The sequence below is a fragment of the Mesoplodon bidens genome, assembly GCF_964165515.1.
Source record: "Mesoplodon bidens genome assembly, chromosome: 13".
NCBI lineage: Eukaryota > Metazoa > Chordata > Mammalia > Artiodactyla > Ziphiidae > Mesoplodon > Mesoplodon bidens.
The window spans coordinates 35,832,828-35,855,764 of record NC_138169.1 but is presented as its reverse complement, the minus strand read 5'-3'; the positions used below and the strand labels follow the sequence as shown (position 1 = coordinate 35,855,764).

Here is a 22,937-nt window from a genome sequence, read left to right as displayed (position 1 = left end):
AGATGTGCTTGGAGGTCAGAGTCCCCATGTGAGCCCGACAGCTGAAAAGGGGGCTCCTCCAGGGGGTGCTGGACATTCACATTGAACCCGCAGCTGCCCAGCTCACAGCAGATGCAGCTGTAAGGACTCCTGAGCTCCCAGGCAACAAGAGGCCCAACACAAAACCGACCACGCTGAACACCAAGGTCATCTGAGGAGAGCAGGACTCCTCCTCCCGTGGACAGCACGCTCTGTTCCCGGGAAGCCCAGGCCCCTCCCTCCTCTACCGGCAGCCACACCAAACCCTTAGCTCCGCGTGGTCTTTGCTAATCAGGTTGGTAAAACCTGTTGGCCAACCAAGTGCCACTGGGGGGAGGCAAGTCCCCCAGAGCCCCAGGGAAAGATGTGGACAGTAGAAACAGGTTTCCCTGGCTGACATCAAGCCACCAAGGTACTCTTATGCTGTAAGAATGCTTTTTCTAGGACCGCTTGCAAATGAGAGCCCAGGGCGGCCAGTGGACAGAGAGGCCAGCCTTATCCCTCACCCCCTCCACCAGCTAGGGTGAAGGGGCCAAGAATGGAAGGTGGGGCCTCTCTGTCCGGGGCATGGGGGTGGGCCAGCACGCCTGCCCCATTTCTACAGCTGGGGAATTGGCTAGCAGTGACTTCCTAGAAATGACTCATGGGAAAAACCCCACTGCAGTGGAGCATTTTCAGGAAAACCCAGTGAGCACATGCCCTCTCCACCTCACACCCCCTTTAAAGACCTTACCTGGTGCCAAAGGGGACAAACGCTCAATAGCCGGAAAGGCAGGGAGCCGACAGAAGGTAGAGAATTACCCTCCTCCACTCCACGGTCGGTGCTCAGAGCAGCAAGGGGAACACCCCCTCTGCCGGTGCATCCTGACTCATATATTGACAGCGGAGAAGTTCCGCTCTCTATCCACGACGGCAGCAGGTCCTGCGTTGACTTCAATGGGATGAAAGCTGGACCGTGGTTCACAGGAGTCAGCGTCTGTAGAAGGGAACGGATGTCCTCTTGCACAGAGAGAAGCAAGCTGGGCTGGGCTCAGGCTGGGAGGCTCGGGCAGCTCCTCCAGACGTCAGTGGCCCGGCGCTGTGAGCCTGGGAGTGAGATGTGTGGACCAGGCTCCTGGACTCCGATCAGGCACAAGGTTACAACTTCTGAAACAAGGGGTTGCTGAGAAGAAGGTCAGGGCGCCACCCCCCCACCCCCGAGAGCAGCAGAGACAGGACTGGGCCGTTCTGCCCCCACATCTAACATCAGCAAGTGGCCTCACGCCTAAATGGTGAAAAACAACGAAAGATGACCAGTGGTGAAGACCGCAAATCAGTGCAAACTTCATTTGACGTCACTGCCGTGTTAGTGCATTAACCTTTCTCAGTGACCCTATCACCTTGAGTTATTTCTCACAATTTGCAGTTTAAAAGACGTATTCGTGATCAGAGACATGTGAAACGTGGCTTTACACGCATCCACACCCACTTCCTAAACATCCACGCGCGCTGTCCCTGTCCCATCCCATCATCAGGGAAGGACAGCGTAGAGTCCGGTGGCGCAGCGGGGCCACGGTGGAGACGGGCTCTCGGCACGCTCCTGCCCAAGCGCTGGCAGCCAGTTCCAGTTCCTGATCATCAACCTCCCTGTCTGAGCTCTTCCCTTCTCTCGCGGAGCACACCCCACAGAGCCGCGGCTCCCTCCCCACCCCCCCACCTCTCGCCCAGCCCACTCTGTTGCTTCTCGAGGCCAACAAGCAGAAAGCGGCAGCTTCCCCACGTGGAGGCGGAGGCGCACTCTCGAGCCGTCTGGGGGATAAAGATACTCAAATAACATAACATGGGGGATGTGGTTTTTGATCCAAGACCACTTTGACTCTCCTAACAGCTGATGAAAACATCAGGACGGCTAAGTAGTATTCACCCAGAGGAAGGGTTTAATGCAAGGCGCTCAGGGGACCCCTGAAGGGCTGAGGGGTGGGGGAAGCAGCCTGAGGGTGCCAGGGAGACTCCCCTAGAAATCACATATGTATGAATGGATCACTGCCTGGCAGAACCTACAAAGCAAGAGAGGTTAGTTCCTGTGGGTGTAGCCTCACTCTGGAGTCAGGTTTTATAAAAACAAGCACCAAAAACGAAGTCCTTTCTATACACAAATTTAAGTGTCAGCAAAGATCAAAATGCTAATTTATGGAAATTCTCAATTTCTGGCAAGAGTTTAGAGAAGAGGATTTAACATCCTCTGAAGGAGAGAGTCAGATGCATTCAGTTTACGTTTGTTTATTGTTTTAACATTTTGTTTTGAACATCAAACACTGCACCAAAATGAGCCATTTATCTTAAGACAGTTGTCTTCGCCATAAACTAAGTACTGAACTGATGTTTACAATTAATTTCTGACAACTTAAAAAACTTGTTAGTGGCACTGCTGTGCCTAATAATCAAATATGTCATCACAGACTGAACGTAATGATTAAATTAAAAGAGTAAAGTTTTCCCTTCCCTTTCTTACCTTTAAAACAAACCAAAAAAGTAGTTTTCACCTGGAAAGAGCACTTACTTTAAACAAAAACTCAATCTTTAACCAGTTTCATTAAACCCAGCATTCTCTAAAACAGAGGAAAACAAGGCTTCCCAGAGTAACTATGATGATACTTGAAAAGATGATAAAATTCCCTGGGAGTCTGTTTTCACCAACTTGCAAAACATGAGAGTTTACTCTCTGCCCATTTCTTCAGGTCTTGCCTGAAGCTTCAAGGACACACTCCAGAAGGGCCATGTGCGGCCAAAGGCACGAGTACTTTCCGGCTGGTTAGCTGGCTTTTGTTCCTAGATTGTCAACAGCTTTCATTTCATGACATCACACTAGTAAGTTTTTTCTTTTTCCAGTTGAAAACTATGCAGATGTTTTAAAGCACAGCAAACACGATACTGACACGTGGGCCAAGTCTGCATGCTCTGGGCCCACGCGTGCACTTCGTATGCCCTGCAGAGATACAGATGTCAACACTAGAGCCATACAAGCTTCAGCACGCGGACACCAAGGCAGATATTCAAGTCAGGTTGGACTGGAAAGAGGGAAAGGGGCCACGGCCATTTCACCAGTGGAGCAGCGGAGAGAGCGATTAGAAGAGCCCAGTCCACCTCGGCCCACCCCCGCTGTGATGTTGCCCGTCCCCGAAAGCAGCGAGAGGCTGCTGCTCCTTCATTAGCTCCCGTCAGAAGGGTCTGTGTACAAACACACTCGAGGGCATCTCTCTTTCACAGAAAGAACACATGTCATTTGTACCAAATGGCAATGGGTTTTCAGCACAAACTTAATACTTTCTTAACACTATAGTAATAGTAATCATCTACTTTCAGCAAGAGGGACTCCTTTAAGGAAAATGACTCAGGTTAATTAGCATATGTACCCACTGGATCAATCTGCGGTGACAAAATGTCCAAGTCTAGTGCCGATGGCCCCCGGGCAGAGGGGTCAGCCACCCTCAGTGCAGGGCCGGGAGACCTGGGTTCCCAGGTTCGACCCTCTAAGATGCCCCTGTGTCCAGAGAGAAGAGCTCATCGAGAAAAAGGAAGTGTCTAGTCAGAAACTCTTTAAAGGACAGCCAACAAAGGACTACAGAAGGTGTGTTATCAAGATTTCCGTACCGCACACAGCAAAGCCCTACGAAGCTCAGGGTAACTGCCTAAAGCAAACGTGGGGCGACAGGCCGATGGCACCTATGAGATGAAGAACTGCAGGGCCACCGTACGAGGAACTGATTTCACTAACTGGGCAGAACTTCATACAAGCACAACCTACTTTCCCTGACCTGCTGTACACAAATGAATGCTTTAAATGATGAGGCCTCGAGCTAGTTACGGTGGGACGGTCTGCACCGGAGGAAGCGTGTGGCTCCGCCAGCCTCTGCCACTGAGAGCTGCGTTCCGGGGACTGCGCCATCGTCCCTGCACCCAGCGGCACTGGGAAACACGGCTCAGCTGAGTCAGGGACTCTCAACTCTCCAATCTGGAAAATAACCGCCCCCATTTCCCCAGCTCTAGATCAGCTATTATTTCGGTGGAGCAAACTACAAGGAAGGGCGCCCCTGCCAGACCAGCACAGGGAAAGCACAGGTGGGAAAGGAAACCGTGGGGGCTGGGGGCCATGCCTGCACTGCTCTGCATCGCTCCCATCAGGCGCCCGCCCTCCGCTCTGGAACCTGCCCACTGCTCTCTCACCCAACGCACGGCTGTGTGTGGGCCCTGCTGGTCCCAGGAGAGCTCCTGTCAAACAGTTCTCTCGATTTTAACACCAAGGGGACTGTCCACACCCAGCCTCACCTCTGCAGGCTCGTGCTCACAGCTCTGCAGAGGCTTGTGGACAGAACCCCCCTTCCCTGGGACGGCCTGCTCGGGTCCGACAACAGCTCATCACAACCAGGCTGGGACACTGGGCTGCAGGCAGGGGGACGGAGAAAGGACCCTTCCCAGGACCCGTCACAAGTGCCCATCTGCATTTCCAAGGCCTCCCTGAGAACAGAGCTGTTCCTTGCTGTTTAACCAACTCCTGCAGCTAGGACGGCTCTTACGGGCATCACATACGTCCTGCAAGACCTGCTCCTTCCTGCCAGTCCGAGACACGACACCTCAGTTCGGGTCCCCACCGTGGAATAGCCACAGGTGAGAAGGCAATGATAGAAGGACCTTATGTTCCCCCGAAGCCCACGTCTGTCACCCTGGGGGCCCAAGCAAGCGTCCCGTTTCCGTGGAGCAGGGAGGGAGGAGCCACAGAAGAAATGTGCACAGGCAGTTTGGACCAACATCACCAACTGGACCCTGATCCCCTGAAGAAAGCCCTCCTTTTGAGAGAGAAACACTCTCAACTGCCCAGTGGAAATTAGAACACTTTACTTTGTGCAACGTTTTGGTCCACTCTTAGCTTTTTTCTTCTTTTTAAATCAAGCAATTAAAGGAGCACCCAGCATACAACACAGGGCGTGTGGGAGGACAGGCCAGTGACAGGAGCCCAGCCCTCCGGCCTCAGGCCCGAGCTCCCCTCGGGGCTCCGGCCGCGGCACCAAACAGCAGCCCCTCAGGGCCCGGGAGGGGGAAGGGGGAAGGCGGTTCCAGCCCCAGCAGCTTTCCCGTCCCTGCTGGTGCCCGACTGTCAGCACATCTTGTCCCACACCTGTGACCGGGAGGGGACCCCATGTCCTCTGTCCAGCAGAAGGGCTGGTCACCTTCCCTTGCTGCGAGGCGAGTGACGGAGGGCCTCCGGCTGGAGGTGCGGCCTCAGGCCAGGTCGTCCAGGTCCACCTCAGGGATCGGGTCTCGCCAGTAGCAGAAGGAGCTGAACTCCGGGCACGGAAAGGCGGAATTCTGTTCCTTGTTGAGAAGCGGGAACACGTGTTCCACGAGCTCGCTCAGTCTGTGATACCTGTGGCAGGAGGAAGCGGGGAGAAAGCACAGCAACTGTTATCCATCAGTTGATCTGAGAGCACAGACTCTCGGTTGTGCGGCCAGTTACTCAGACCACAGACGGGAAGGGTCCCAGACAGGCCTCCTTCTCAGGGCACCGCTGCCCTCTTCAAAGTCCAGGCCCCTCAGCAACGCCCCAACAGCTACGGCAGAGGAGAAGACACCCCGGCAGAGGGGGAAGCCTCCAAAGGCAGGTGCAGTTCTGATTCTTGGCCCCTGGCTGCAAGGGCTCCAGGCTGAGAAGTGGGAACGCACTTACGATGACTTGTTTCCTTTGGTCCTTTCTTGTATCAGCTCACCCTTGGGGTTCACGGTGAAGATCCTGCAGTCTGGAACCCCAACTTGTGTGTAAGCGTAGACATCCTGCAGCAGAAAACATGGGGCAGGGTGATTACAGAGAGAAGAAATGAGGAGATGGTCCTGCGGTTCCTGTGAACCAGAAAATCGCCTCGACAGGAGACTGTGTACGGCAATCACGTGGAGCTGGCGTGGCGTAGCTTTGCCACTGGAGCCAAGCTTTAGACAAACACAAAGAGCGGAGCCACCGCAGAGGGCGCTCGGGAAGCCAGAAAACTTGGGCGCCTCGGAGACACCAGGGGCCCCAGAGCAGGAGAGAGGAAGTGGTAATCAAGGGGGGCCCTCGAGACCTGGTTCTGGGGCGAATCCAAGACTCGGCTTAGAATCACTCAGAACACGAGTCGGAACTGCTTGAGGAAATGGAATTGAAGCCACAGAGACAGAGGGCGTGCCCTTTGTCACACACCTACATTCTGGGGCACATCTCCACCGACAGGCCCTTCCCAACCGCTGGAGAAAATTTACAACAGATAAAGTGAAAGCCTACTCAGCAGAACAGACATTCATTGTGCCTATACAACTGGTCTGAGAATTAACACAGGGCTATACCCTAAAAGTACACTCCTCTGAGTTTCACACACCACATCCGAATGTGTAGCCCAGAAGACACACTTACATTTGGACGGTTTCCAAAGGCCGCATAGAAGGGCTGCTTAGACGGGGCAAAGAGATTCTTGATATCATTTAGACACTCAATTTTGAACTTCTCTGGTTTCTTTTCTATTACTTCCCTAGGAGAAGAAAATACAAATATAATCACCAAATCCAAAATGGTAGTTTTCCTTGGTATGTGGTCCTAAAAAGATTTTATAGTGCTCACAACCACCCAATTTTTCTAATCCTTCATAACCAGTATCTTTCTCCTTCTTTGCCAACCTGACTTCTCAACTGTGTCCAACACAGACCAGGTGAGCTATGTGTGAGTTAGAACAATACGGAACCAAGATGCAGAAGCTCTGCAACAGATACAGTCTCGTCAGGCCCCCGTGTGCACGCAGGTGCACGCACACGCACGCATACGCACACAGAGGCACCTGTGGAAGGCGGAGAACAGGCTGCTGGGGGACAGCATCAGGGGGCCGCGGGGCAGGATTGTGCCCTTGTCGTTGACCCAGTGCAAGTAGCCGCGGGTCATGTCGGCCATGCCGATGGCACGGGCGGAGCAGTATAGGAACTTGTAGCCATTCCTGAAAGAGAACGCGTCCTGTTTAGCCCGTGTGCTTTGGCTAAAGGGGGGAAAATGCGTTTTTCTTTTTAAAGGTCCAAATAAAGTTCCTCTCATTTACTATGAAAATCAAATTCTTAAATTTAATAGAAAAATTGTTAGGATTATAAAGATCTCACCATTCCATCAAAAACACCATGGGGGGAAAATGGAGGTACATGCAACTAGGGATTACGCTAAATTTACAAGTAATGATATAGCTTCAGCATCTGGTCCATGGAAGCCAAATTCCAAAACAGACAAAAATTTGAGGTTATCTTTAAACAATCTGCTATAGATGAAAGATACAAAGGATTTTACTTATATAGGCGATTTCCAGAATGCAAATCATTCTATAAAACAAGGAGCAAAACTTCACCTGGGTAACTGACATACTCATAATTTTCATATTGTGACATTTTCAACTTGTGCTCAAGACACTGTAATTCTGCAGATCAACTTAACTCATAGGTATTGGGATCCCACAAAGGCCACGGCACTATTTTCTCACAAAAAGCACAAAAAAAGTACTCTGACAGAGAGGACCCCATGGTAAACTGATTACCCCATGCATGCGTGTATTACCTACTTAAAGAAATACAATTAAAAATACTCAAAAAACCAAAACTGAAAATTGGCTCTCTTGTTAAATTACAGCTAAAACCCCCAAGTACAGCTATGATTATAGACACAGGCAGTGCCTACAGCCCACAGCCCTGTGAAAACAAGATGACGAGGTTAACATGCATAACAACGCATACCACGCCAGGCACAGAGCTCCTGTCCCACAGACGGCGGCTCACACTTTCCCCTGCGTGAGGCTCTAGGAAGGGGTGGGAAAGGAGAGTGGGAATAGCTGGATCATGAACAAGATTTCTGTGGGCTGGCTGATGAACACTCTTTTTCTATAGTTCAAGCAAAATCCTAGCTCACCAGACACGTGAGTCGGGATACCTACTCATTGATGGCATGGTAGAGCTTTGCGATACCCTGATGAGTCCAGTCTTTACCCAGCTGTGGAAGGATCTGTCCTAAAGCATCAGACCTAAGAGGGCAGAAACAGAAAAAGGTATCAGGAATCAAGCATGTACAGCCAAGTGTTCACCTATTTAGTTAACTACAAGCTGCCAGCAGCTGCCGGATGGGGGAGGGGTGGAGGGACAAGCCCCAGAGGCGGTTTCCTTGGCCTGTGCACAGGAGACACGGGCCCCGCCAGGAGCTTGCAGAAGGGCAGGTAGACATGAGGGAACGGACCACCACACAGCCTGTTTTTCTCCTCCCTAATCTCAACAGCTTCTTCTTCCTCCCATACCAGAATTTGGAGACCAAGTAACTAAACCCTCCCCGAAGTTATCATTAGTATTTTTTTTTTGGCTGCGTTGCACGGCTTGTGGGATCTCAGTTCCTCAACCAGGGACTGAACCTGGGCCACCGCACTCATAACCACTGGGCCTCCAGGGAATTCCCCAAGTGTTATTTTTGACGTTACGTCTGTATGGTCCCACCTATTTCCTCCCTCCATAAGATGACTCTGTGGGGACCGCACTCAGGACGTCTCAGTGTGTATAGTTTAAAAACTCCCCTGATGGTGGCTGGTTGCCCAGGTGAGGGACCCACCCCCCCACCACACACTGAGCTGGGCGCCCTTCCCTGTCACCCCAAGGCTCCTGCTTACTTGGTTATCGTCCCGTCGATGTCAGAAATGATGACCTTGTCGTTCCAGTCCCACAGGTAAATGGTACCCGCACAGCGGCAGGTGCCTTGATACTGGGTTGTAATGCTAAACACGACGTCATTTGGGCCGTCTTGGAGCTTCAGTTTTGCCTTTTATAAAAAGTATAAGAATAAACAAAATCAGAGATTTGAAAATTAATAGAACATCACTTTGATGGAATTACATGCAACAGTTAAGTCACACTTTCCAGGAATATGTGGTCAGAGAAATTGCTTATGACACAACGTTACGTGAAAAAGGATCCCAGCCTCTTAAATATGTAAGTGTGTGTGTGTGTGTGTGAACACAGAAAGAATGGACAGAAATACACAAGACATAGTAACTTAAAAAAAAAAAAAAAAAAAAAAAGCAAAGAAAATCAGTGGAAAACACAGTTTTGGAACAGAATCTGAACATTCCCCAAATCAGCAGCAGCGTTTTGAGACCCCAGCTCCGGGAGGACGGCCCAGGGCTGCGCCCGTGCACTGCCTGAACCATGTGTTAGGTGCCAGGCACTTTTCTGATCACAACCCGCCCCGCCCCCCCGCCAACCTTTTCTCCTCTGTACCCGGGACTGCCCTGGAGCACAGCAGGACAATTTCATATTGAAAATGGGTGGAAGTCAGGGAGTGGGAAATAAACAGGAAGGGGGAAACTGCATCTAAGTAAGAAAATGTCATTTCCCTATGGTGTGGCTCCTAAAAGACAGTGTGTGGCCTAGTGCCGGGCCAGATGTGTAAGATTCATCCTGGAAACAGGCTGAGAACACAGATGCCCTCGTTCACTCCCAGACACGGAGGTGGGAGGCCAGGGGGTGGAGGAGGAAGAAGCGTGCTGCAGGTCCTCAGGTGGTCCCGGTGTGAGGGACGCTGCTCTCCCGGACGCAGGTGAGCATTTCCACCACCACACGCTGGGCCGCGTGTGTAAGGCTTGGGGCCAGGTGGACAGGAGAGGAGACCCGTCGAGTTAAACAGTTACTGAGCTCACGTGACCTGGATCCACCCAGACCACATGCAACTCACGATCTGGTCTGAGGACAGACGAAGAGACTTCTTATAGGAGGTGGTGCTGCTGTGGCTCGGCGGCTCCGCAGGGATGGGGTCCACTTGGATGGCTTCTTCCAGCTCCTGGGACCCCTCGTCACTCGATGAGTCTTCCTCAGCCGGCCTGTTCAACACAACCCCGTTACTGAAGAGGCAGCGGAGCGTTTTACAGACGACAGCTTTTCATTCAGGATCAAGAAGAGAAGGAGGTCCCAAACCCATTCCAGGAGGAGCCGTCCCCCAGAGCCAGGGCCCACACCTGCGTATTCCTCCTCCCTCTACAACTGGCCAGCGGTTACTCTCCCACTGTGACTGGCCATTTTCTGCTCCAACCAGTGAGTGCTACTAGGCCCGCTGATTCTTGTTGAAAAGGATATGTATGTTTCTAAAGATACAAATCTTTAGAATCTTTCTTAGTGATTTAAGAAACTAACAAGATTTTATACAGTCCTTTCAAAAGAAGAAGGTAAAGAGCAAGAAGATAGATAAACCCAAGTGTTTAGAGAATGGGAAGAGAAAAGAACCTGATGGAGCAAGAAACGGTGTGAGAAACAAGAATGGGGTATGTCGTGGCGCCTCCCCTAGGGGCAGCCAATCCACATGTCCAAGGCGGCTCCACTCCTTCCAAGAAAGAAAGGGACCCACGCCCAACTCAGATCCTGTTACGTCTCCCCTGCTGTGCCTGACAGCCAGGGAGCAGGGCACCAGGGACAGCACATCTCACAAGTCCACAAGATCTGCTTCCCAAAGGCCTGCATTTCAGGGCATCCGAGTCCACGGCTCCAGGACAGGAGCAAGGTATTCAGGAAGCAGTGAGGAGTATATTTACTGTAAGCTGATGATACAGTGTGTACACACACACACACACACACAGCCATGCTACACGGCATGGCTTGCGGGATCTTGGTTCCCTGACCAGGGACTGAACCCGGGGCCCCAGCAGTGACAGTGCTGAGTCCTAACACTGGACCGCCAGGGAAGCCCTGAAGCTGATGATATTTTTAAAAGAAAAGCGGAAGTTATCATCTGCAGAAGGAAGCCACTGACTGTCACGCACGTCCACAGGACAAAGACATTTCTGACTAAGAATTAAACAAAATGGCCAACATCAGCTTGAATGCAATGGCCAAGGCGGGGGAGCCTGGAGAGACCGGGGGCCCCCACCTGCCACTGGCCGGCTCCTTCGCACTCGACGGCCGGTCGATGGGCGGCGGCACCTCCGATTTCCCTTCCTTGGCCTCTGGCAGCTGGAACGGCAAGATAACAGTGACAGTGTGCAGCTCTCCCCTACGGACAGCAGAGGTCCATCAGCAGCGCTCCAGGAACGAGCAAAACCGCTTTCTGAATGCGCAACTTAAAACGCTTAAGAAACAAACTTCCTCTAGCTTGAGCCAAAAGGACAGAAACCTGAGAGAGAAGTCATATGCTGTTTGTGCAAAGAGCTGCCGCCACAAAGTCAGGGGCAGGAATTGTTGAGAGAGCACCAGCTCAGTCACACAGTATAATACGACTAGGTCCACGGCAGGGATGCTGGACCTGCAGAACAGAGGGGACTGATGCCCCTCTCTCCAGTGGGGGAAGGTGGCAAGCTCTGGCTTCCACCCGGTGACACAGCACGGTGGAAACGGCATCAGCTCTTGGGGCAGACTTAAGGTCACAGCCCAGCTCCAGCCCTCACCAGTTACGTGCCCTCGGTCAAGCTACATCACCTCCTTGTGCTCCAGCTTCCTCACCTGTAAAACAGGAATCCAAACACCTACACTGCTGGGCTGTAGTAAAGGTGAGAGGTAATGCATGTGAAGCACCTAGCATGAGACCTGCACACGTAACTGTTCAAACACAGTGACTACTATTATTAAAAGAGCATTATGTGGCCCAACTTGACTTGTGCTTGGCAAAAAGGTTTTTTTTGAATAAACCAAAGATTCACTTCTTTTCAGCCCATGGAAAGGATTACCTCCAGCTCAGTTACCTGTTTGGTTATGCTCTCTCTCTTACGCCAAAACCACCAGCGACCAGATTTCTTTGGCATCTTATCTTTGACCCAGGACTCAACTGTGGCCTGAAAACAATCAACACAGGTGAGTCAAGCCATCTGTCAGTCACAAGGCACTCGACTCCTTTCAACCATTAACGTGTAGGATGGTGAGCAACGCTTTCCACACCTCCCAGACTCCTCTGAAAGATGGACAGTGTCCTCTTTTGTGGCAGTCCTGTGGTATGAGATTGGGTGGTCTGGCTACGTAGGAGCAGCCCTCTTAGGGGCTGGCAGGCAGCCTGCTCTCATTTCTCTACCCTTGGGAAATGTGGTTCTCATGAGTTATGAGGACCAGCTAGGCTGATGATGTCATCTTGGTGGACAGATTCAAAGCAAAGCTTCGTGTTCTACATAACAGACTTTTTAACCACAAGCTGAATGAATCACACCGATGCCACGCTTCTGGTGGCCACATACCCTCTTCTTGCTGCTTCTTTCCATATTAATGGGAGGAAATGTTTTCATTTCTTCTATATTTAACTAACAATTAGTAAAACCTCTCAACCTTCATATACCATCAGAAACCGGTATAAATATCTAGTAAAAATGGCAAAGATATGGCAGCCCAGCTAATTTCCTACACTTTGGGGTATGAGATAATTTGAGTGACAATATTAATTTTAGAATATTAAATAAAACTGAACAGTACCCAGTTTAGAAATATGCACATCCGGATTTTTCGAAGCACTACATGCTGTAGATACCTCTGAGGGGGCAACAAACAGTGGAGGATCTCACCTTAGGTAAGCTCTTCTGGAAGACCTGCAAGCTGAGGATCATGGGAGCCGCCAACGCCCAGTTGTAGTAACTGTGAGAGTAAAACCGTGCAAGACCGTCACATAAGAGAGGAGAGGGTGGGAGGGAGAAATACCACATAAAATGCCTTATTCTCTTCAATGAAAAGATGATCAGCTCAGTTGCTTGCCACATAAGTAATCTTTGCTTCAAGCCAAACTTCTCTGAGCAGAGAAGCAGCACAATGTACTGGGTAGGCCAAAAGGTTTGCTCGGTTTTTTCCGCAGGATGGCTCTAGTAGCACTCAGTTGTCTTTAACTTCATTTGAAACAATTTTGTTAGATTGTATTGTGACAGCTGTCACATCAGCATGCATTAAAAAAAACTTATGGGGCTTCCCTGGTGGTGCAGTGGTTAAGCACCCGCCTGCCAATGCAGGGGACACGGGTTCAATCCCTGGTCCAGGAAGATCCCACATGCTGCGGAGCAACTAAGTCCATGCGCCACAACTACTGAGCCTGCGCTCTAGAGCTCGTGAGCCACAACTACTGAAGCCCGCGCACCTAGAGCCCATGCTTCGCAATGAGAAGCCCACACACCACAACGAAGAGTAGCCCCCACTCGCCGCAACTAGAGAAAGCCCGCACGCAGCAACGAAGACCCAATGCAACCAAACATAAATAAATAAATAAATTTAAAAGAAAGAAAGACATCAAAATTGGTGGGGGTTTTTTGGCAGTACGCAGGCCTCACTGCTGTGGCCTCTCCCGTTGCGGAGCACAGGCTCCAGACACGCAGGCTCAGTGGCCATGGCTCACGGGCCCAGCCACTCCGTGGCATGTGGGATCTTCCTGGACCGGAGCACGAACCCGTGTCCCCTGCATCGGCAGGTGGACTCAACCACTGCGCCACCAGGGAAGCCCATAAATTGGTGAATTTTTGCGTAGCCATTTTAACACTGAAGATGGAAGAAAAAGGCAATGTTGTCAGCATACTATGCTTTATGATTTCAAGAAAGGTAAAAATGCAACTGAAATGCACAAAAAGATTTGTGCAGTGTATGGAGAAGGTGTTGTGACTGATTGAACGTTTCAAAAGTGGTTTGTGAAGTTTTGTGCTGGAGATTTTCACTGGATGATGCTCCACAGTCAGGTAGACCAGCTGAAGTTGACAGCGATCAAACCAAAACCATAATTGAGAACAATCAGCGTTATACCACATGGGAGATAGCTGACATACTCAAAATATGAGTATGAAAATCATCTGCACCAGCCTGGTTATGTGAATCACTTTGATGTTTGGGTTCCACATAAGTTAAGGGAAAAAAACCTTCTTGACCGTATTTCTGCATGTGATTCTCTATTGAAATGTAATGAAAACGTTCCGTTTTTAAAGCAAATTGTGATGGGCGATGAAAAGTGGATACTGTACAACAATGTGGAATGGAAGAGAGCGTGGGGCAAGCGAAATGAACCACCACCAACCACACCAAAGGCCAGTCTTCGTCCAAAGAAGGTGATGTTGTATATGTGGTGGGGTTGGAAGGGAGTCCTCTATTATGAGCTCCTTCCGGAAAACCAAATGATTAATTCCAACAAGTACCTCTCCCAATTAGACCAACTGAAAGCGGCACTTGGCGAAAAGCGACCAGAATTAGTCAACAGAAAACGTGTAATCTTCCATCAGGGTAACACAAGACCGCATGTTTCTTTGATGACCGGCAAAAACTGTTACAGCTTGGCTGGGAAGTTCTGATTCATCTGCCATATTCACAAGACATTGCACCTTCGGATTTCCATTTATTTAGGTCTTTACAAAATCCTCTTAATGGAAGAAAATTTCAATTCCCTGGAAGACTGCAAAAGGCACCTGGAAGAGTTCTTTGCTCAAAAAAGATAAAAAGTTTTGGGAAGATGGAATTACGAAGTTGCCTGAAAAATGGCAGAAGGTAGTGGAACAAAAGGGTGAATACGTTGTTCAATAAAGTTCTTGGTGAAAATGAAAAATGTGCCTTTAATTTTACTTAAAAAACTGAAGGCACTTTTTGGTCCACCCAATATAAAACAGTAGCATTTCAACACCTCATTTGAAAATAAAGCTGAGGCTTTACCTTCACTTCAAAGTCACTCAACTGCCCATTAGCTCGTTTATATGAAATGTCATATTTTATAGCGAGAAAGACTGTAATGGTTAAAAACAGCACTTGGGGAAAAAAACCTGCAAGAGTATTTAATAATTACAAAAGCAAGAGTACTTACCGGTTATATATCCGTATTACAAGGTTGGGATTGTCTATAAGTCCAGGGTTTTCTGCAAATTCATGGTAAGTAATGATATGCTCCATAAATTTCTCTGCAGTGTAAAACAATAATTATCCATTTGGTTAGAGATTACATAAATAAATACCGATATGAGATTATCACAATACTACCTACATTGAAGGGACTATAAGATTTAAAAAAGTCCTTTAAAACAAACAAACAAAAAACCCACCAACTAACTTTTCTATATGCATCAAAAGCAAATGTCAGACACTTGAGGTTTTTTCCCCCCAGGACAAGAAAGAACACTTCTTTTCTACTCCCCCTCTGCTACCACTCCTCCCGCAGATGGGAAAAAACAAAACCAAAAACCAACCAACCAAACAAAGAAAAATGGGAGAAAGGGATAAACCAGGACTCCTAGGAAAATAGATTACAGATGTGGCGAGAGGGAGGAAGATACGAAGGCACAGATGCGCACACACTCCACTCCATAACCAGTGAAAACTGTGAGCTTCATTCTTCTAAGCAGGAGACTGCATACCTGGGGAATACTCGTGGGGGTCTCACAGCATTAAGTGCACAAGTACAAGCTACGTTAGAAAAAACAATCAAAACATTTTACAGTGCTTGGAGGATAAAAACCAAACACACACCAGAATTTGGCGTAGGGTCTCATCAAGAAATAAATCCCAAGCTCTTGCAGAATAAACGAGAACTGTGCATGAATTTCTGTATGCTGATCGCAACCCTGCACTCTAATGCAGGCCAACAGAGACAATTCTCCCTGGGGATGTTCCTCCTGGCAATCTGTGTATTTATTACTTTTACTTGCCGTTTCTGCCTCCCCCAATGACAAACTCTACCTAAGTGAACAATATTCTTTTTAAGTATAAATTTTATAGTTTACATAAATTGTATATCCCCTCCTCCACCTATATTTTTTAAAGTGAAGGCTTATGAGGATTATAATTAAAATGTGACCTATTTAACTTTGTCCCTAGAAGGAACCACTGGCCATAATAACACGCTCTTAATTTCTAGCAAAAAGTAAAACAAACAAATAGAATTAAGAGGTGGAAAAGAGGCACAGTGATCACCCTGTGATGCTAAGAAGAAGATTCAGGGAAGCACAGACGTGAAGCTCAGAGTGCCTGGCCTGCCACATGCAGAAGATGAAGGATGATGTTAGTTGTAGAAAGAAAATCTTTCCTTAGAGGAAAGTCAATCAAGGGCCACTAGCCAAACTGAGAAAACATTAAGAAGAGTTCAGTTTACAAAAGGAGGGAAAACCAGAAAGGCCAAATAACTTGGGACAGACGTACACACGGCTGCTCAAGCCACAGCAGAGTCGTCTGAACCGGCCCCGCTAAGCAGCTCCCTTGTCTTGTCTTGAGCACCTTTACTCTCCTGCGCCAACTCTCAAGATGAGACAGAAAGTAACCCCTTCTACCTTTAGCCAGAAACATCCATCTACTCAGAAGACAATCAATTTTGGCAGCCTCAGGCCCTCCTCTCCTGTCTCAGGCTCGGGGCAGCCAGGCCCCAGTCCCACAACTATTCTTCCAACAACCTTACAGAAGAGAAGGTGGCCAGAGCTGCGCTGACCCCGGTTGCCCAGCAGGCGGGCCGCCCGAGACCTTGGCCCCAGACATGTGCCCTCTCCCACCCACTTACCTGTACCCCAACACGAGGTACCTAAGTGAAGGGCCAAGAGTCCGACAGCAAAGGCGGACCCTGGTTACCTGCACAAGACCCCGCGAGCTGGATTCCCACAACGGCTCGAGGCTGCTTTCTCAGCGGGGCAGGAGTGGCTGCTGGCCTACCTTTAGAAATCTCTCCGTTCTCACTGAGGCCCCCGCAGAGGGACAGGGTGACGTCGGGCAAGTCCATGGCAGAGTCCGAGAGGCACTCAGTGCCGCTGTCGGCGGCCGCGCTGCCCACAGACTGTGGGGACTGGGAGCCAGAGAGCGTGTCGGACTCGGGCCACTGCCTGGAGCCGGGCTCCGACTCGCTGCGGGAGGAAAGCATGGCCTTAACACAGCTGCCCGTGTTCCCAGCTTCCCAACCACAGGGCTCCCTGGGCGCTGTGAACAGAAGCCGGCTGACCTGCCATCGGACGCTTTCCTTAGGGAGTGTTGAGAATCCTATCACAGATGACACTGAAATAACCTAACAGCACTGCTGAGGAATTAACTGAATACAGTGAACACGTCACAAACACCACTACCGTCATTCACAATAATGCAAACTTTTCAAAGATGGATGTTTTGACTTAAAGGGGCATAAGAGTTATAAGCATTTATTTACATCTGTATGATGAAAATGACAGAGTAATTAAGAAAAATCTGATGTTTGAACACCTTTTGATCTTAACTTCCTAGAAAGGCTGCAGTGCTATATATATCCTGTAGAAAATGCTGTAGTCCAAGGTTGTATTACTTTTACAAACAAGGCTTTTCTAAATCATGTTACTTCACAAAATACGACACAGAAATTAACCAAGTGAAAATTCTCAGGAGCCTAGACACACCTCAAGAAAGAAATGTACTGAGAAACTAGAAATAAGCTGTTCTTACACTAGTGAGTGCCAGAACCAAAGTCGAGGGTATTCAATATTTTCACTTTTCTAAATAAGGCACAAAAGCTAGGTTTTAGAAGCTGATCCTCAAGGAAACTTTCTGTAATGGAGCATAAGTTTGAGAGAAAAAAAACCCAAGGAAATGACGCCGTCAGTCTCTTAGTCATGAATGTTTACTGCTCTATTTCAATGTCACACTGAAATACTGTTCTAGAATTTTCAAATTCTTTCACTTTTTTTTTTTAAAAAAAGCCAGTATATGAATGCACGCTGTCCAGTGAAGTTACAAGATCGTTAGGAAACAATCTGAAATTTGAACAGTAGGTGGCAGCAGCGCACAGATACATCAGAAACAGAAAACAGTTTCGAACACGATCATGTTTCATATTGGAGCCTCTGAAGAAAACCTTAGGTTTTGGGATATCAGGTTTTTGGGAATTCTCTCTCCTAAGAGCAATGTACACACATATCACAATATTGAGATCAATCGGATCAACAGAATGTGTTCCTCACTGGAAATGGTGAAAAAGCCAAAGCCACTTAAAGCAGCAAAACCTGCTGTTATGCTGGGGTCCCAGTGCAGGCCGACCCCTGGGGTAAAACACAAACACCCTTGTCTTCAACCTCCTAGGCACATGGCTAGGTCCCCCTGCAGTCACGTGTGGCCACCTGATCAGATGACTGAGCTGTCCATGTGGACAGGAGGCGTGTGCTGCGTTGTCCCCAAGCTGGGCCCCTGAACAAACTGCCCCGTGTGATCCTCTCCTCTCCCCACTGAGGCCCCGAAGGGCATGGTGGAGTCTCAGGATGGAAGGAGCTTGCGCTCCTGAGCCCGTGTGCAAGGCCTCCCACCAAACACCAGCACTAGAACAGCATCACGTGAGCAAGAAATAAACTGCTGTGGTCAAGCCACCAAGGTCTTGAGTTTTTATCAGTCAGAGCAGCTGGTGTGACCCTCACCGACGCCACCACTTAAATACAGAGGACCCACCTGACTCAACAGGCCACCAAACCCATGAGACTGATGTGATTTAGGGTAAAGTTGAGCTCTAATTACAAATACTGGCTATTCAGTCAAGACGGCAATGGTCACGATGATAAAACAAATGCTTACGAGCGTTTCAATAATCTCACTGTCTCTAAATGTTTATGAATGTCTCAAGAAACAACCAGCTTCTGAGGTAAGAGGCCTGCTTGGTGAATGGCAACGGTCCCAGACGGTGAAGTTATAACAGCACAGGGAGGCCACTGCAGTAGTCACGCTTCCCCAATTTTTAAAAGGGAAACTAAGAAATCTGTCTTAGGAATCCCAGTGTAAATAAATGATTAAGGACTGGGAGATTGGAAACAAAGAGATAATTTTAAGACAGCTTACATTTTAACTTTCTTATTGGAAAAAAAAAAGGACCAGTTTTCAGTTCTCTCACCTTAAAAACCCAGCTATTACTTCAAAAGAAGTGGATACTTGGAGACAAATGTAGGGCAGAAAGCTAGGAAGGAGTTTTAAGGACCTTCCAAAAATATCTGTAAAAATTTAAGTATCCTCTTTTCAATCTCATCTTTCTATTTTAAATAAAAACTTAAGACATGCTTTTCAATAATTTACCTGAAAATCTTTAATTATGTGTGACTATGGCTCAGCATATTCAAGCCATACTTCTCACGAGAAAAGTAAATTGTTTTTTATAATCATAGATAATTATCATGGAATTTCCCCAAGAATGGAAGTGACCTTGGGAAAACAGCGCAAGTCTACCCCTGCTGAGATCTCAGTGTTATTCCAAGGTGAGAGTCATGGAGAAGAAGGGGGAGGGGGTGCCAGGGCGTGCTGAGAGCTGAGCTCCAGGGGTGCACAGGCCCTGGAAAGGGGCCCCACCAGACCCAGGACTGCAAGTGGAGACTCACTGAAGAGTGAAGGCCTCCTTTGTAAAGCAGCTCTAAACAAAGATATTTTACCTTTAAAACACATAGTAAAGGAAACAAATGCTAATGAACAGGAGGTGCTAAACTGAAGTCAGGTCCACTGTTAGGCCCTTAGGTAGGCTTCACTAGTGCACCTTACCTTCTTACTGTATTGAAAATTTTTTCATAAATAGGTAAATTATTAATTTCAAATCACTATAGTCAAAACAACACATGCACAATTTCTGAATTTTCCAAAATCTGAAGCAATCATCCAACTTAGCTAAAGGATACCATCCATCCCCTTGCTCCTTTTTCTCAGACAGAATGCTTTGCTCTAGAAACATCGAGAATATTTCAGAGCTGCCCACTCTTCAATATAAAATCCACTACCTTTTGGGGAAATAGAGAGCTGCAACCTCAGGTTCTAGTGCCTTTAGGTCATCCAGGTAAATATCATCAGGTCCCTGGTGTTGGCTTCTCTTGTGGACACCTGTTTTCATTTAAAGAAAAAAAAAATTGGAGATGAGAACTTGGTTATTCTTCATTTGCAACTCTGCAAGAAAACAAAGGTTTGCAAGTAATAAAACAGACCATGATTGGAATTACGTTGTATTTTTAAAGGTGTCAACTAACCTCTTTCCCTGTGTGGGTTCTCATCATCCATGCGAATGGAAGAGGGCGTCAGGGTCGCGCTCCTGACAGCCGCCCAATAAACACGCGCTGAGTCACGCATTCTTTCACCTGCTCTCACGTGAATAATCCTGGGCCCTAAATCGTTTACACTTGAAGGTTAACGTTTATTATATTTACAGCACGAACAAAGGAGACCGAACCCGAACCTGATGTGACCACCAGCATCGAGAAAGAGGCCATCATTCTAACGCCATGAGGGGAGGCTTGCGGGGAACAGGGTGCTTGCTCGGTGCCTGCGGAGGGCAGGACCCCTCACCATGGGCAAACCTGGCAGTCAATGCCTTCGACACAGGATCACGGTTAGCATCTCACAGTGGGACATGATGAGATGCAGTAGGGAGCATCTTTAATTCCAACAATAAAGAACATTTAACCCAAATCCAATCACGCCTCTAGAGCTGTGCTGCCCACTCATCACTGCCACACGTGGCTGCTGTGCACGTGACCTGACCTAATCTGAGTGAGGTCTGTAAAACATGAGAAGTGTGTGCGTGTTTATCTTTAGTTCTATGCTATTTCAACACGTGCGCTTCAGGCGTCTACCATCACAGTCAATATAAAATACTGTCACCACACAGATCCTGCTGCGACCGTTTACAGCTCTACCCACTTCTCTCTTGTTCCCTCCCCCACCCCACTGCTAACCCCCGGCGGCCGCTAATCTGTTCTTCCCTTCTCTAACTTGGTAACTTCAAGCATGTTATATAAATAGCATCATACAACATGTAACTTTTTGACATTGGCTTGCTTGCTTTCTTTACTCATCATAATTTCCTCAGATTCATCCAAGTTCTTGCGTATTATCACTAGTTTGTTCCTTTTTTTCCCTTAGTATTTCATGGTATGAAGTACTTATTACAGGTTGCTTAACCATTCACCATTCAAAGGACATCTGGGTTGTTTCTAGTTTGAGACTATTAAGTATAAATCTGCTATTAAAATTACCGTACAGGTTTTTGTGTGAACGTAATTTTCACTTGTCTGGTATATTTTCCCAAAATTATGATCCAATGCCTCTGCTTCCTCACCAACATTTGATGGCGCTACTATTTTTATTTTGGTCATTCTGGTTTTAATTTGTATATATCCAAAGAACAATGATGTTAAAAAAAAAAAAGAAAAACACACACCAGCTTTCCAAGGCTTACTATAAAAAATGTAAAATATATCCATAACTTCTACATTAATTACTTGTTAAAACTATAGTAGTTTGAATTTACTGCTTTAGATAGAATACATTAGTAAACTTAGTTTCACTTGTTTATTTTTACTTTTTTTTTTTTTTAATGTTAGAAGACTTAAGTTCCAGTTTAAGGAAATACGGGAATGTCACCTTGAAAAAACAATCAGATACATCCAGACTGTGAGAAAGTAAGTACACAAGACAATAGCCTGGGCTCCTCAAAAGGTCAGTATCATGGGTACAGAGGGGGAAAGAGTGGTAGTGGCGGGTGTGTGCACTCGTGTGCGCACAAGCACACGAGCTGTTCTAAACAAAAAAAGATTAAACACAAAAACCAAACACTGGGCTTCCCTGGTGGCGCAGTGGTTGAGAGTCCGCCTGCCGACGCAGGGGACGCAGGTCCGTGCCCCGGTCCAGGAGGATTCCACATGCCGCCGAGCGGCTGGGCCCGTGAGCCATGGCCGCTGGGCCTGCGCATCCGGGGCCTGTGCTCCGCAATGGGAGAGGCCACAGCAGTGACAGGCCCGCGTACCGGGGGGGGGAAAAAGCATCTTGATTAGTTGCTAATAAAACTCTTTAAAAAAAAAAAGTTGGGGGGAATAAAGAATGAGGCCAAATCCATGGTGGAAACACCACTCAGTGTTCTATCTCCAGTCAGTTCCTGCCTTGAGTGCCAAGAACAGGAGTCATTATTCCCTGGACTAAAACCGGAACACAGGATGCCCCCTTAGCAGTTCTTAGAGTAGCACACGTGATTTGAGAAGATGGGCTGAGCTAGGAAGAAGCAGGTACCGAGTTCCTCACCAGCCGGGTGAGCACATGTGGCCACAAACACCCCTGACAGTCATATTCTTTTATTTTAAAGGAACTGTTTCTAAGTAACCCTGAAGGCCCATACCTGTAGTGGCTATTAAGTCAGTTGGTGATCATCTAACTTATGGTGCTGGCATTTTTTGAAAAGTGAAGTAGGTATTTGGCTCTATGTGACAATTGAGTATTTTTAAGGAAGGTTTTACTTCCCTAAAAATAGGCCCAAAGCCAGTGTTCAGATATACTGTATCCAGTATCAATGGATAACTTTATATTTTTCAACCGTAAGAATGTTCTGATGGATGTCAACTACTTTCCAAAAGTGAGAGCTGCTGAGCCAGGAGCTGCACCCTGCCTTCTAACTGTTAGAGGATTCCAATCAACAATCAAAAGAAGAGAACACACACTAGTAACTGGTGTGCACTTATTTAGGGCCCATATTATTGCAACAAAAGTACTTAGTTTGGCCTCAACTAACCAGATGTTTCAGGTGTAAGCATTTCTCTAGTCTAATTTTTTCTGTTAAACATAACTGTTTAGGATTCTACTTCACGTCATTGACACACCTAGTCATTGAGGGGTAAACTTTAGTCATTAACTGATTTTAACGCTTTCATAAGTTTTTCAATAAACGCTTCTCAGGGGCCTGAGCAGCCACGGCCAGGAGAGGGAGGAGGTCAGAGTTGCCTCCAGGGGCACGTGACCCCCTGAGTGTGGCAGGTCCCAGTCAGGAGCACAGACACAACGGCAGCCCCCGAGTACTACCAGAAACCCCGGAGAAATTTACCACCTAGATTTAGGGCAGCCGAGGCCAAATCAAACCACCAATTACCTCTTTTCTTTGAGGGTGAGTCGACTTTAGCGGCTGGTTTAGCTTCTGAGGGTGCCTCGGCGAAGGACGGGGGAGGAGGGTGGTTGGCATCGGACCCCTGGGGGGGCTCCTGAGGCCCTGA

The 22,937-nt window shown here is 48.0% G+C and overlaps 1 protein-coding gene across 1 annotated transcript in view; it reads right to left on the bottom strand.

Moving 5' to 3' along the window:
* Positions 1–4,873: 4,873 nt before the first annotated feature.
* Positions 4,874–22,937, bottom strand: part of LPIN2 (lipin 2) — a 56,405-nt gene continuing 38,341 nt past the window's right edge. The window contains exons 7-21 of the mRNA XM_081252129.1: positions 22,817–22,933; positions 19,932–20,066; positions 19,689–19,788; positions 16,639–16,826; positions 14,810–14,903; positions 12,555–12,624; positions 11,751–11,840; positions 10,943–11,025; positions 9,758–9,902; positions 8,697–8,845; positions 7,980–8,066; positions 6,852–7,004; positions 6,434–6,548; positions 5,720–5,823; positions 4,874–5,419 (exon numbers count right to left, since the gene is read on the bottom strand). Of these exons, the coding sequence (XP_081108255.1) occupies positions 5,275–5,419; positions 5,720–5,823; positions 6,434–6,548; positions 6,852–7,004; positions 7,980–8,066; positions 8,697–8,845; positions 9,758–9,902; positions 10,943–11,025; positions 11,751–11,840; positions 12,555–12,624; positions 14,810–14,903; positions 16,639–16,826; positions 19,689–19,788; positions 19,932–20,066; positions 22,817–22,933 (1,775 nt within the window). The 3' untranslated portion in view covers positions 4,874–5,274. The remainder of the gene's footprint in view (positions 5,420–5,719; positions 5,824–6,433; positions 6,549–6,851; positions 7,005–7,979; positions 8,067–8,696; positions 8,846–9,757; positions 9,903–10,942; positions 11,026–11,750; positions 11,841–12,554; positions 12,625–14,809; positions 14,904–16,638; positions 16,827–19,688; positions 19,789–19,931; positions 20,067–22,816; positions 22,934–22,937) is intronic.